At 36.3% G+C, this 15,684-nt stretch overlaps 1 protein-coding gene across 3 annotated transcripts in view; it reads left to right on the top strand.

Moving 5' to 3' along the window:
* The window catches only part of LRP1B (LDL receptor related protein 1B), a 642,008-nt gene that overhangs the window by 449,302 nt on the left and 177,022 nt on the right, over positions 1-15,684 (top strand). For all 3 annotated transcript variants that reach the window (XM_058028149.1, XM_058028148.1, XM_058028147.1), the window contains 6 exons: positions 2,875-3,075; positions 4,511-4,756; positions 10,522-10,719; positions 11,403-11,607; positions 13,848-14,012; positions 14,552-14,796. In XM_058028149.1, coding sequence (XP_057884132.1) covers positions 2,875-3,075; positions 4,511-4,756; positions 10,522-10,719; positions 11,403-11,607; positions 13,848-14,012; positions 14,552-14,796 — 1,260 coding nt within the window. The remainder of the gene's footprint in view (positions 1-2,874; positions 3,076-4,510; positions 4,757-10,521; positions 10,720-11,402; positions 11,608-13,847; positions 14,013-14,551; positions 14,797-15,684) is intronic.

Here is a 15,684-nt window from a genome sequence, read left to right as displayed (position 1 = left end):
AATCAATGGGTGTACATCACAGGGTTGCTGGAAGATTATAAGAAAAGCAGCCCTGGTGCTGTCTGGATGGGGATTGTCAGAGTCCAGTTTAGATTTGTGACCAAAGAACCTGGAGCTGAGGGAGGCTGGGAAGGAAAGGTTTTCCAGAAACATGATGAAGAAATTGATGGTATTTTTATCCTTAGCTCATGGTTACATTGTTTTCTGTGGTATTAGCTCTCTTCTTCTTCTTCTTTAGGCCTGTTTTTTTGGCTTCTTTTTTTCCTCCTTTTTCATCCAGGAGTCATTTTTAAACATCTACTTTGTACTAAAATCTTTAAATTGAGAAATGACCACATTTTTGAAACAATGTGATTCAGTCTAAGTCCCATGTGTGTTCTGCAGGACAAGGGAGATCACCAACCATCACAACATTTTTTAAAATGTGTGAGGCTGGAACATTCTGTAATGTTGATGGGATGGAGATTGAATCCATGCTCTAGTTTAGGAAGGTGTTACATTACAGCTTTAGGCAGTAAGAATTATCTGTAAGAGAAAACAGTGCAATTAATGCTCCACTAAAGGAGTTTTCTTATGGTTGAAGATGTATTCAATCAAAAAACCTCCTGGCTTCAGTATCCTGACAAAAACTGAAGGGATGTATAAGTAGTTAATTCTGTGGATAGTATTTGCAGGAAATAAAAACCATTGGAGAAGCCTTTGGATCAGGCTTTCCCACATAGCTGCTCTCAGGCCTCCTGATTCACTGTGTTACACAAAAGAGCCTAGGAAAAGGGCAGATACAGCCATTGAGGCAATTAATTTATGATGGAATTTTACTAAAGAGGTTCCTGGAAACCAGAAGTGTGAGTTTCACTAAGGGGCAATAAAGGAAAAATAATTTAGTGAATTTTAAGTGATGATTTCGAGACAGTCATAATATTTCATTAAGTCCATCTCTTCAGAATCTTGGCAAAGATTAATTCCTCAAAAGTATATTCTACTTAAGAACATGTCTTATCTATCATAATGAAAGATGAATCTATCATTATAAAACATATCTTCACTAAGGTACAAGAAAAGCAGGGACACTGATTTTCTCTGTAAACATTTGAATGCATTAAAGATTAAAATAACAGATTAGGAGCACTACTGGAAGCAACTTCAATTTACTTTGGGTTATGGTTGGTTTGGTTCATGTTGGTATTTTCCATTAGCTTGCATTCTACTGCTGTCTTATAGTAATATATAAAATCCATGATCATTCAGGATAATAAAGAATAGGGACAGTTTTTGAAACACTTGTGATTGCATGCAATGATAAGCTGCATACATATCATGCATACAATTTTGCTTCCTCATGTCTGTGCAGTTCTGTCTTTTCAGTATGGGATATTTGGGACTTTGGCCACTAAAGAAAATGATGGAAGCTTTTCATTCTAATTGCCACCCCTCCCTGTTTGTTTTCAAGCTGATTTTGCACTGGCAAAATGATATTCTGTTGTTTAAACCTCACATTCAGTGTAGTATGATCCTGAAGTTTCACTTCTTGCTTTTCTTCACCAAAAGTGAGAACAATCCCACATTTTCCTCATGAGTGCTGCAGAATAATGTTTTTTTTTCAGTTTTCTTGTTTTTTTTTCAGTTTTCTTGTTTCACTGTCTTTTATTCCCTTGACTTTCTGTGAGGACATTAACTATTTTTCCATCAAAAAAAGACTGAAATGTCAAACCAGGTGCATTAAACCAATCTCCAACAAATGTGTGCTTTTAAGAAAACTGAAATCTGGTATTGTATAAGCTGGGAAGGGTGGGCAGAGAGTTGTGTCAGTTCATCCTGAGCAGGTTTGAACTTAGGAGTCTCAGGCTTTGCCAGTCAGTGTCTGAGCATCCACCAGCATTGCTGTTAATGGAACTAAACATTCCCAGGGTCTTCCTTCCCATTCCAATTGAATTTTTCTCTGCATAACTAATTCATGGGAAAAAAAAATTCTAGATCAGCTTCCTTAGCTGTGATTCTGTCTGTTCTCTCTCTATTAATTGGAAAATAAAGTACATGACATTTCTGTTCATGCTCATTGTTATCAAAATTTACAGCTAAACCCTCCTGGCTGTAGGTAGCAAGTAGAAAAATAGGTTGGGACAGGAGCACACACACTCACCTGTGAGTGTCAGCATTCACAGTCTTGGCTCTTTTCATTTAAATTCCCTTCTTTTGCTGATTCTAATTTAATATCTTCATGATTTTAAAGATTAAAACCCTTTTTCTAATCAAGAGGCTTCCTTGCCTCTCTAAACATTGATGGTCATCATAATTTCCTTTTCTCCCTTTTGAGACATGATCTGAACACTGATTTGACAAAACTGAAGTAATTTAAGAAATTTTGTCTGCTGTAGTTTATTTTGCCTAAAGGCTGGTAATTTATCTGACATCACTGGGGAATGGGTTGTGTCTACTTTTAGAAAGATTTTTGCTTTGCAAACCCATGCTAATTAAAAGTCATATATTGAAACATTTCTTCCATGGAGGGCTGTTGCTGTAGATGATAAAAGAAGGGAGATAAAGAAAGGCAAAAATTTAAAATAATTAGAAAATGTTAGCATGATGTGGTGTATTTAACAGATTTTGAGGTCGTGTCCTGCCTGCATGCACATTTGTGCAGCACACAAATAAGTAGGACTGGTGTTTGGAAAATTAGATTGTCAAAAGTGCTGTGAACGATGCTTCAGAGTGTAAGTGCAAGTTGGTTTCTTTGTTCTCATCAAAGAGGAAAAAAGTATTAATAGAAAAGAATAATAATAAAAGAGAAATCTGTACATTGTTTTGAAGGTTTTTTTTCCTCCTGAAGTTTGCCTCCAGTCTGATTTGCTGTGTTTATTGTCTCTTTTCCCCAAGGGAGATGCATTAGCAAAGCGTGGCTATGTGATGGCGATATTGATTGTGAGGATCAGTCTGATGAGGATAATTGCGAGGGCTATTTGTGTGGACCACCAAAATACCCTTGTGCTAATGATACCTCCATCTGCCTACAGCCTGAGAAGCTCTGCAATGGGAGAAGAGATTGTCCTGATGGATCTGATGAAGGCGATCTTTGTGGTACTTTTTTAGACACCTTTTTCTGATTGCTCATGGTACTGCCTGTTGTGATAGCTCTTGTTGAGGAAAAGGTTCTCCTACTGAAATTTTAGTACTGGAGTCTATGTGAGGAGTTTAGTTAAAGTCATACTGCGTTTATGCTTGAAGTTTTAGCTTTCTTCAAATAAAGCAAAGGAGGCAAGTATTTTGTTTTCAAGCCCCTTAAAACTTTCCTAGAGGTAAACAATTTAATGGGCATTGATGTGTAGGAAAGGACTTCAGCTCATCTGCAGCTCTTTTCAACTACAGAAGCTTGAGTTCACACCATAGAATGGTTTGACTTGGAAGCCACATTAAATGTCAGCTCGTTCTGACCTCCTGCTTAGGCAGGGCTACTTCTGTTAGCCCAGGTTACTCCAAGAGCCTTTCAATCTGGCCTTGGACACTTCCAGGGATGGGGCAGCTCAGCTTCTCAGAGGCCAGGGCCTCAGCACCCTCAAAGTTAAAAATTTCTTCCCAATATCAAATCTAATTTGTCCTCTGTCATTTTGAAGCCACTCCTCCTTGTCCTGTCACTGCAGGCCCTTGTCCCAAGTCCCTCTCCAGCTCTTTTGGAGCCCCTTTAGGCCCTGGAAATTACTCTGAGGTCTGGAGCCTTCTCCAGGCTAAGCACTGGCAGCTCTCAGCCTGTTTACAGAGCAGAAGTGCTCCAGCCCTCAGAGCATTTTCGTGGCTTTCCCTGGACTTGCTCCAAATTGCCCCCATCCTCCTCATGTTTGGGCCCCAGAGCTGGATTCTGTCCCTCAGGTGGGATGCATTTCTCTCACAAGAACAGTCTCCTCCTTTTGAGGTACAGCTTTATTTGATGCAGTCCAAGACACATTTGGCTTTTTGGGCTGCAAGCTTCCAGGCCATGTTGTGCTTCTTATCCACTGACACCTCCACTTTCTGCCCCTCATGGCTGCTCTTAATCCATTATTTTCCCAGCCTGTATTTGTTCTTGTGATTGCCTTGAATCAGTGCAGGCCCTGGTATTTGGCCTTATTGAATTTGAACGTTCAGGTGGCACAGGCATCACCTTTCAAGCCTGGCAAAGTCCTTCTAGTCCATCTTTTCCCTGCTGCCTCACTCACACAACTCTGTCTGATCAGAAACTTGCTGAGGGTGCCCTCAAACCCACTGATAAAGGTGATAAACAGTGTCAATCCCAACACTGACTCCTGAGGATCACCACTTGGACATGGAGCTCTGCTAAAACCATGAAGGGTTCATTAAAGCTACCAGATGAATGGTTGCACATCAGATAATTTTGAAAACAAGTATAGAAGTCTGGTTTAGAAATATGAATTTTTATTTGCCCATCTTGGAGGCTTTTGTTGGTGTTTTAGTTGGCTTTGCTATATACAACCTGACAGCTTTTGCAGCCCTTAATTATTGTTTTTCCATGTTATTTCAGATGAATGTTCACTTAACAATGGTGGATGTAGCCATCAGTGTTCTGTGGTTCCTGGAGGAAGAATTGTGTGTTCCTGCCCTGCAGGATTCAATCTTACTGCAGACAACAAAACTTGTGAGATTATGGATTTCTGCACCAAGCACCTCAAGTGCAGCCAAGTTTGTGAACAGCATAAAAATACTGTCAAGTGCTCATGTTATGAAGGCTGGAAGCTCAGTAAGGATGGAGAGAGTTGTGTGAGTACTGGTAAGTTGAAATTTGGTGCATGTTCAATATTCAGGATGTTAATAGATGTGATGGTAATTTATTGAGAGCTTCTTTCACTTTTTATTTTTTCCTATATATGAAATGCAGGCTGGGATTTTCCAAATGTGGGGTTGATTACAATCTAAGGACTCATTAAAACTGTCCCTATTCTTGATGTACAAAGGGATATTGAAATATTAGGCTGTTGCTAACCTAAGAAGGCTAATATCAGGTGTTTCTAGGAATGTTAATATGGTATAATTCTGAAACAGTTTGAAAATTTATGCAGTTTTTCATGTACAATTAATATAAATGGACATATATGTATAAACACTATTTTGCATTCTATGTGCGAGCTTTAACATGTATTTTTAAGAAATGGATCAATCGTTATATTGATCAGTATTGATTGAGGGTTCAGAAGGTTAATTTTGAATGTGCAATTATATGCTGCCTGTTAGCATTCAATATTTAAGATAGGGTTTTTTTCCCTAAGGCATTCTGGCACTTTTTTTTTGACAGCAGTAAGAGCTTGCTCAGCTCACTAATTGAGGTGAAAACCAACATGAGCCAAAACAGGAGAGGGAAATGTATTCCCCTCGTTGTTCACTCTTAATAAGTACTGAGGCATCATCTGGAAACCATGTTAGGAGTGTGTTTTTCAGGTGCAGTGTTGTGTGTAAAACAGAAACATGCATGTGCAATATAAACTGTTATCACACTTCTACCTCCCTGCTAGAGACTTAAAAATAATATTGAGTTTGCTTTCTAGATTTTCATAACTCAGTTTTCTTTGGTTCAGGATTCTTTGATAATTTTATTCTATATTATCTCTATTCTTTCATAGAGTTTTAGCAATTCTAAACAGAAATATCTTCCACATTCTCTTTTGCTTATTTTGATATTTCACAATTCAGTAAATATGATGAGGATGTTCTCTGTTTATTTTTACTCTGCAGTGATTGCTGCCAAAGTTCAGTGCTTTGGTCTGGTTCCCAATGATTTTTGATCAATCTGATTTTCTATATTATGGACACTTCCAGTAACTGAAAAAAGTTCATTCTTATTGGGTTAGGGAAAAGAGAGGATTAAAGGAATTTAAGGCAGTGTTAGTAACTCATATGAGGAAAGCTTGAAACAAACTTTAAACCAAATCAGGTGGAAATGACTGATATTTGGAAACTAAGTGGGGAAAAAAGTGAAGTATACTCACTTGTGGTATAAAATAAGAAAAGTGAGACTACAGTTTCTTGGGTTTCTTAAGCCCATGAGATATTTCTGCCTAATGTTTACTGGTGCTGGTGAGAATCTGAAGTTACAAATTGATTTCTCCAGATTTTTTTTTTCAAAGAATGTAATACTAAATATATGATCTGAGACCTGTGGTGTCAGCTGATATAAAGAAAAATGATCCTTTTCTTTACAAACTGTAATGATGCTGCCCTAATGCCATCAAAGCTGTGACAAAATTATTCCACATTAAATATGGCATGTGCTTTTAGAGGCACAAATCATCTTGGCCCTTTTCAGTTTATTTAATTCAAAAGGCACAGGAAGTTCTCTGGAGGACACATCCTCTGACACTTCACTTGCTGAACTGTGTGAAGGGCATTTTAGGAAAGTGAGAACAATTTTAGTTTCTTTTGTGAAGCTGTGAGACTCAAAATGTCCCCATCATCTGAGTCTCTGAGCATGAGATCCTGAATGAACTTAGAATGAAGAAAAAACTTTTATATTATGCTATTAGAAATAAAGTTCAAAGTGACCTTATGAAGACAAGCTGTCCCCCAAATACCAAACTATTATTTCAACAATTCCACTTGTTATGAAGTAATTCTTAGAATAGCCATGGTGATTTAAGATGCCTTGAACCAGGTGTGTATTCTATTAGAACAGTAACTTGTAATCTGTTTTCCAGAAGAAAAAATAAATTACTCAGAAGAAAATGAGAACATTGCCCTTTACCTTTTTTTCTTTTCTCTGTCTGAAATAGCATTTTCCTACGTATAAGAAACATTTCACGAGTACTCAGCAATAACATGTGAAGTTAGTATGCAACATGTTTTCAGAATGTAGTAAAAACATTTATTTGTGAGCCCATTAGAAGGGGAATATGAGTGCTGAAAATGCAGGAATTATGTGATTCTATCTTTTTTTCCTGATTGCATTTCAGTATCAGAAAGTGTGCTTGTCAGGGGACTCAAATGAATGTCCAGAGAAATATAATGAGTTACAGAATAATAAGTATATAGAACTAAAATGCTTGAATTGAGCAGTTCTTCTCTTTCCAGTTTCTTTTTCCAAGCCTTTCTCTGTAGTATCTCATTTCTGCATATTTTTGCCTTAATTTTTTGAGGGTTTTAAATGCTGTCTTTTTTCTCCTCCAGACTTTCTGCACTTTCCATGCCTGTTTTCATCTCCTTTGCTTGTTGCTGTTCTGGCATTGTGGCATTACTGACTTCCCAAACTTTAAATGTTTCCTTTAGATTTAAATTTGTATTGATTGAACTAAGAGTGTGTTACAGAGCTCCATTATTCAGATGGAAAGTCAATACAAATTATATGTTTTCATACTCATGGTCCTGGTTTCTCTTAAAACACATTTCAAAATAGGTTGTGCTGATATATTGCACTTGCTCTTTTAAATGATAAAAGCATTCAGAAAAAAAAAAAAAACAAAACAACTGAGCTTAAAAGATATTTAAATTTCATGTTTACATTCAACCTTTCAGACTTAGGTATAGTAAATGTTAGATGAGCTCAGAAACACTTAGGCTGGCAATTAATTTTAAACTTTCCTAAGCAGTGGAAAATGTTATATCACTTTATATTTATTTATTTATTAATAGAGGATGGTGTGTCTGACTATTTGATCTGTCTTAGCTGGTTTGAAACTCAATTTTGTTATAATTCCCAGATACCTTTCAATACTAAAATGGAGAGGGGAATACTCCAATCCTCTCTGAGCTTAGCCAAGCTTTTAATTAACTTTTCAGAATCTTTATCAAGTTATTGTTTTTTCTTTGAGGTAATTTTCATAAAAACACGTTGTAGATTGCTTGCTGTGCTGTTGTTGTTAAAGGGAGCTTCAATCAAACAATCAGATTCAATCAGAATTTTTCCTAAGAAAGAATTTGAAATTTAACCCACTGAAAAATGTGAGGCATTATTCTTTATAGAAGCTTTTTTGTTGGCATTTGTGGGCAGTTTTCTTCTAGCAGAGATTTTTTTTTTTTACAGTTTTTCATGTAGTTTATACTTTGTTTGCCTTGTATATTTTATATCCTAACCTTTGTGGTAAAAAAATTTGAGGCATTTATGAAATCAGAATGCAGAAATGTATGATTTTTTTCTCAACAAATTGATAGCAGTTAATTTTCCTGAAAGTTTTAAAGAATGTGATCAATAACCATGGTATTGATTTGAGACTTTACAGAAATTCTTTTAATCAATTTGCCGAATAAAAAGTATTTCCTCTCAAATTCTAGCAGATGAATCAGGAAAATAACATCAAATTTTGGGTTTATTGGGTAATGGCAGCATATTTTTTTAAAATTTATTTGATTGAGCCAGAAAATCCCAATTCCCTGTAATGTAGCTGATTTTATAGAGCCATTGAATGATCAGGTTGGATGGAAGATCAAAGCCCAGCTAATGCTGCAGCTGTTTATCTGCTTTCCAAGACCTTCAGGACACCTTCAGTGCTAAACTCCAAGTTTCCCAGGGGTGAAATGTTTTGTCGACTCACTCTCCTGAAGAATTTTCTTTTTCTGGGCTTTCTGAGTCTTCCTGGTCCACTTTAAGCCTTTAATCCTTGCCCTACTTGTTATTTATACAGAAAACAGGATTTTTCATGTTTTCAATTCATAAGCCTTTTATGTCTTCAGGAAATTTTGCGCACTTCCACTCATCTTCTTATTCCATTTTTTTAGACTAAGCAGTTCCAGATTGTTCATTCTTCCCTTGCAGGCCATGATTTCTGGACCCCTTGGAGGAGCTGCTCATTCCCCTTGTATTTCTGTACTGATTCACACTCCTCTTCAAGAGCTGTGCTCAGAGGAGGGTGCAGTGTTGCAGGCTGCTGTCAGCCAAGGTTAGGGTTTTGTTGTGTTGATTTCAGTTGTAAGTCCTGTCAAGATCCCATTGAAATTTAATCCTTCTCATAATTTGCACTGTTGGTTATTTATCTTAAATTGTGTTTCTTCTACTTTGAATGAAAAAAACACAATCTAACATAGCACAGATTTATTAGGTTTTTTTTTTCCCCATTGTGTTGTTAATTGGTGAGAAATACAAAAAAATCTAATAGTGAGGATTATGATTTGTGTTCTTATGCATTGGAATTGCCAAAAAACCCCATAGATCAGTATCCTCCTGCATAACAGCTGCCAATTTATCAGAATTTGGGGAGTGCAGTTAAAGTGTGTCTCAAGTTCAGATAGCTGGTGCTTGTGAAACAGCACCTAATGTCAGTGATCCTGTTCTGCACTAAATTATTTAACCACGGCAGAGCTTTGACTAATTTGCTTTGCAGAAAGTCATCCGTTGCTTTAACAGATGGGAGGGTCATTGGGAAAGTTCAAGGCAGGTTGTGAACAAGAGCAGCAACAGCTCTGCTGAGCTGCTTGATTAGCCTGAAACATCGCAGATAATTTAATGTGTGTGTGCAGTGGGCAGAAGGAGAAGAGGAGCTGCAGGAGGAAGTGAGCAGTGAAGTGTTCAAGGGAATGGGAAGGGACAAACTGGGTATTTTGAGAGTTCTCTTGGGAAGCAGGAGTATTGCCTGTTGCCATAAACTGCCATTAATATTTTAGATGAAAAAGTTTAATTGTATGGAAAGCAAGGTTCCCAGTATAATCTGTGCTTTACTCTAGGAGAAGGAACTCGGAGTGTTTTGTGGGCAACAACTGCATCCCCACAGAAAAGGCTTGCTGGGAAAAAAATATCTTTATCAAAGTGGATATGCTCAGTTGATTCAACAGTTTATAGAATCCAAATTTTTTGTCTTCCTTGTTTGTTTTATTAACACAGCTACTTGCTTGAAAAACTTCTCCTGATCTGTGTAAGAACTATAACAAAAAAATCAATTTCATAGTATGGTTGACCAATGCCAGTCATGTTTGCAGATATTTTTATGCTCTTTGATATCAACTCTTTCGTATCACTTTGGCACAAATCATGCAGCATTAACTCATTAACAATGGAAGGAGAAAGTCATTGGTAGCTGGATTTGTGATGACATGACATCAAATGTTCATTTTCTTGCTTGTTATTTTGGTATAAGGGTTTTTTTATGCACTTCAGTTGATAACACAAGGTACACTGTATATTCAAAAGGTACTTTATGTATTAGTAAATGGTTTCAGCTGATTGGCTTTTGAAACAATGTATGTTTTAATGGTTTCATTTTTCTGAACCTTTTGAGAAGCAGATTTTAAATTTGATAATGTGACTTTTTAAAGCTCTAATTATGGGCTCATAATGCTAGAGCTACAAAATACAGTTCAACAGTTGAGTCTGATATTCCCAAATTTAATGTCTAATATCTCTAGTTGGGATCAAAGATAATGCTAGAAGGGAGAATTAAGAAGTGTGTTGGACTGAAAAAGTAATTGAAAGACTCCTTATCAAAAGATGAATTGTTTTAATCATCTCTTTCTCCTGATAAAGTATTCTGTTTTTCACCTTCCACTTGTCATTTATATCAATTTGTAGCAATGTATTTTTTTATTATTCCTTTGAAATGTTTAATCTTCATCTTCCAGATCCATTTGAGGCTTTCATAATTTTTTCTATTCGACACGAGATCAGAAAAATTGATCTTCACAAGCGTGACTACAGCCTCTTAGTCCCTGGTCTGAGAAACACAATAGCCCTGGATTTTCACTTCAGTCAGAGTTTACTGTACTGGACAGATGTGGTGGAGGATAAAATTTACAGAGGGAAGCTCTCTGATACTGGAGGTATGGATTGGATCTTTATTTCCTTAACATTGGAGCACCTGCAGTTACAGGGTGTGAGACCTGGTCAGTCGTAACTGAGCTGCCTTTCTCAGAAACAGAATTTATGATGACATTCTGCCTTTCACAAGGGCTATATCAAACTTATACTTCATTTCCAGACAGAAAAAGACTTTTGTTATCAAAGTTTCCTTTTGCAGTATGCTCTCTAGAGGGAAGAAAATGGCAGATACAAAGAACTGGTGTTTCTTCCTGGTCCAATGAGTGCAATATTGATTCATTTCATTTTTTGCAGTTTATCTTCACCTTATTAAGAAAATATAAGAATTTATCAGATGTATGATAAATTAGCTCCTCTCACTAGGTGAAAGATTCTGCTTTAAAATTTTATAGCATCCAGAAAGACTTTTTCTTTGCTCTGGTGACATACTGATGGCCAAAAACTCAATATAATCTCATAGTATATACAAAAGAGTTTCTACAAAATGTTCTTTGTTGAAGTGTATGTTCCAGTGCTTTCATCTAAAAGGCAAACCCCAAATAATCCAGAAATTACTCCAGGAACATCTGATAAGCTTGTATGTCCGCGTTCATTCTACCAGTCTCTACATCAGTTCTTTAAGAATCTCTTTTCCTCTTTCTTATTTTTTTTTTCTTCTTTCTAATTTTTAACCTTTTCTTTTAAGGTGTCAGTGCCATTGAGGTCGTGGTGCAGCATGGCCTGGCCACTCCTGAAGGTCTGACTGTGGATTGGATAGCAGGAAACATTTACTGGATAGACAGCAATTTGGACCAAATTGAAGTGGCAAAACTCGATGGCACTTTGAGGACAACTTTAATAGCAGGAGCTATGGAGCACCCAAGGGCTATTGCTTTGGATCCCAGATATGGGTAATTGTAAAGTATAAAAACATTATTTTTCCTTGTTGCAAAGTATTTTGAAGATGCTTAAACGTGATATGTTTTATTTCCTGTTTTGCTGTGAGTTATAGTTTCTAATAGCTCTTGAAAGTCTATTGTGAATAATAAAGAATCCATTATTAATGTGTTTGTTCTAAGTGAAAAGGATTTAAAAATGGTAAATCAGGAGATACAGGGATGTTTTTGTTAGCAAATACTTGTCTTGCCATGTTGTTTTTTTATTTCTTTTTTTTCAATGTGGATGAAAACTGGAATGTTTGGTCTAACATTTGTGTAGTTAACAGAGAGATTTAGGTGATTCTTCTCACTTAGAGACCAATTTTTTGGTTTTATTTTGTCTTTTTGTGTTTGTTTTTTGGGGTATTTTTTTTGTTGTTGTTGGCTTTTTTGGTGGGATTTTGTTTTGTTTTGTTTTTTGGGGTTTTTTTTGTGGGACTATAAAAATACAGCTTAGATGTTACTAGAAGCCTAATAGCTGAGTGAAGTAAATGCCACCTTTTCTGTTTGGTTTTCATCTCTAAAGTGGAGATAATGCTTGCCAGCTCCTGTCAGTATTTTTTCTACCTATTCATTAGGGATATGCTATAAATCAGAATATTATGTATATTCAATAGCTCCATCCTCTTCCCAGAATTATTGCTCTTTCAGAGAGGGAGAAAAAACTCCAAACAAACAAAAACCTTCAGAAAAACGCAATAAAATCGACAAGCCACCAACCATAAATTAAATATGGCCAAAAAACACACCTGACCTGTTTTCAAAGTCATTATATTTAATTTGTTTAGGAATTTGCTGCCTGCTGTCTGTCATGTGTCTTCACTGACTATTTCTCTCAGAAGCAAAGCTGTGAATAAAGAAAATAAAGATTGATAGAGGCCCCAATTTCTGGGATCTAAATTGTGAATTAGGATGTACATGCCTTAATGGTTAAGGCTTTTGCCCTCTCAACTGAGCTGCTAGAAAGCTTATTTACAGAGTGCATTGCTTATCTATAAAATCTTTAAAAAGAGGCATCCTGTTGGCAGAAAAATTGGCAGAGAAGTTGCTCAAATTAAATGGTTGGGAGGGAAAAAAAAATCAAACCACCACTCTTCTTGAAACTGAAGGCTTAATCTGCCTTTTGAAGAGCCAGAAGCAATTGATGCTACATTGTGTTAGAAGTCAGGAAAGAAAAAAATATCTTTAAATATAGCCAGGAATAGCTCCTTGTCCTTTCACAAATAAATATGAATATACACTGGTGATTCAAGGAGAAGGGTTGTGTGAGGAGTAAACAAATCCTGTGTCCCAGGGGGGGCAGAGCTGGTGTTCTCATTCCACACCCATACAGATGTGTGCAAAATAAACGTCTGTAGATAAACAACATCCTCTGTGAAGCTCCCTGGCTGCTAAGGCTGAAGGACTTTTAGTGAAAATACAAAAACTTGTCAGAAGTTTTGTTCCAGTCTGGCTCTTTGCAATTAACTCTTTACAACTAACCACAAGTTTTCCTATCAAAAGTATAATTTTCCTTTAACAAGTCTGTGCATTGTTGAAAATTCAGTAATCTAAGAACAGAGTTTATTTCTGTCTTCTTGGTGATGCTGCTTCTGTTAATTAACAAGCCACTTCTTTGGTTATAACAATGAAAGTTCTCCTTATTAGAAAAACATTATAGATGGTACAAAACTGAGAGAGACAACAATAAAACCCATCTTTGAAGTTTTCTTAGCAAGTGTAATCTGTATAAAATTCATTAGTGACATAACAAAATCCAGGGGTCTTCATTAAAACACTCTTAAGAGCAGCTGAAAATCTCTTGTTTAGCCTGTTCCTTGATCCCTGCTACCTCAAATCACCTTTCCTCCCATTCTCCCTTCCCCATCCTTCTTATCCATGGATTGCTTTCAAAGGCTCTCATTATAATTTCTGTTAATGAGCTGGGTTTCTAATTATAGAGGGAAGACAAGGCAAGCTGTGTAAATGGACACGGAAAAGGGAACGCTATTAAACCCCTATTTTTTTTTTTAAAGTTCTTTATTTTCATGATAGCTCTAACTAATAATGAAATATATGGAGACCCAAATTGAACTATGTTTAATCCTTTCATTTCAAGTATGTCAATGGTTCAAGCTTTTTTCCAACTGTTGCCTCATAAACCATTTCATATTTTTTCTTCATGCCTTAATATTTTCTTCTATCCCCCTTTCTTTCCCTTTTCCTCTCACCAGAATTCTGTTTTGGACAGACTGGGATGCAAATTTCCCTCGCATTGAGTCTGCATCCATGAGTGGGGCAGAGAGGAAAATCATCTACAAGGACATGGACACTGGAGCCTGGCCCAATGGCCTCACTGTGGATCACTTTGAGAAAAGAATAGTGTGGACAGATGCCAGGTAAAGTGCTCACAGCATCCTTATTGGCACTCAGAAATGCTCATTCCTCCATGCAGAAATGTGAACTGCATTAAGTGGAATGTAGTTATGGAAATTATGAGTATGGACAATACGGACATGAAGAGCCCTGGGCAGGCACATGTACAAAATATACATTGATTTAATTTCCCTGCCAGCTGTGGGATCACCCATAGTTCTGGCTCCCTGTGCCTTTCCATGTGTCCTTCTTGACACTCATCCATGCAAGGCCCAAGTTAGTTCATTATTTTTAAAGTTCATCTGAAAGAAAAGTGAATTTTCTGTTTTATTTCTCATGCATTGAGGCAAATTAAAGCATTATACAAACAAGTATTTCAAATATCTAGTTAAATTAATAATATGAAATTTATAATCTATAAAGTTAATGATTGCACTGCAAAAATTCTTTAGTCTTGCCACTCTTACAAAGTAAGTTTTGGACACATTTTGCCCCATGTCATAATGGCTGTGTGATTTTTATTTTATTTTTACATAATCTTAAATTTGGGGTTGTCTTGTAGATCGGATGCCATTTATTCTGCATTGTATGATGGAACCAGCATGATAGAGATTATTCGGGGTCACGAATATCTTTCTCACCCTTTTGCTGTTTCTTTGTATGGGAGTGAAGTTTATTGGACAGATTGGAGGACCAACACCCTCGCCAAAGCCAATAAATGGACTGGCCAAAATGTCAGTGTAATACAAAAAACAAGTGCTCAGCCATTTGACCTCCAGATTTATCATCCAAGTCGCCAGCCACAAGGTGAATATTTAGAGAATAATTTATTACTGAGGGGGGAAATGGTATTCTTTTTATATATAAATATCTGGATTATTAATAGAATAATTAATTACCCCTCCTCTGAGGAGGGAAATCCATATTCTTTTTATGTATAAATATCTATATAAATAGCTGTGTATTATTTTGTCTTGAATTGTTGTATTCAGTACTGGATGAAGTCAAAACCACAACAACCCATGTGGCAGAAGTTTTTATTTGCTACATATATATATATCTATATATATATGTATATATATATGTATAGGTTAGGATGTACCATGCAAAATAGGAATGCTAAAAAAAAATATGAATTTTTTTGGTGAGATATAACAAAATACAGCAAATATTTTATAGCTAAATATTGGAAAGTGAAAAATACCTCTGGAGGATGACTACCAATTAATTACAGATTTTTCCATGTTCTCGGGACAAATTTCAACTTTCCTGGCAAGAAGTTGATGTTAATACAATACTATTTTAGAAATTATCTCATTAATACTTGTTGGTTTCCAATTTTTTTGGTACTGAGAAATGATATTTTGTTTTCCTGCTCACCCAGGGTTTGTTGTTCTCAGTAAGGAACTTAGACTTTTATGTTAGTAGGTTGTGAGCCATCTTGATTTGAACATGTCAAATCCTGACAATTTTGGATGGCTGTGTAAATATATTGGAGCCCATTTCTTCATTAGTTACCCATAGAAAACTATGGTTAAAGGTCTAACATAAATGAGTACCAGTAGGTAAAATTCTACAGCACACTAGAAAGCAAAAGATTTGAGGAATGCTTTCACATGGAATAAAGGAAAAGCAATGAATACATATCATTGTTGGGTTGTGTTTCCAAGAGTGGTGGCAACTGTGGCCTCTCAA

Source organism: Melospiza georgiana, chromosome 7 (genome assembly GCF_028018845.1).
Source record: "Melospiza georgiana isolate bMelGeo1 chromosome 7, bMelGeo1.pri, whole genome shotgun sequence".
NCBI lineage: Eukaryota > Metazoa > Chordata > Aves > Passeriformes > Passerellidae > Melospiza > Melospiza georgiana.
This window is presented reverse-complemented; position numbering and strand designations above follow the sequence as displayed.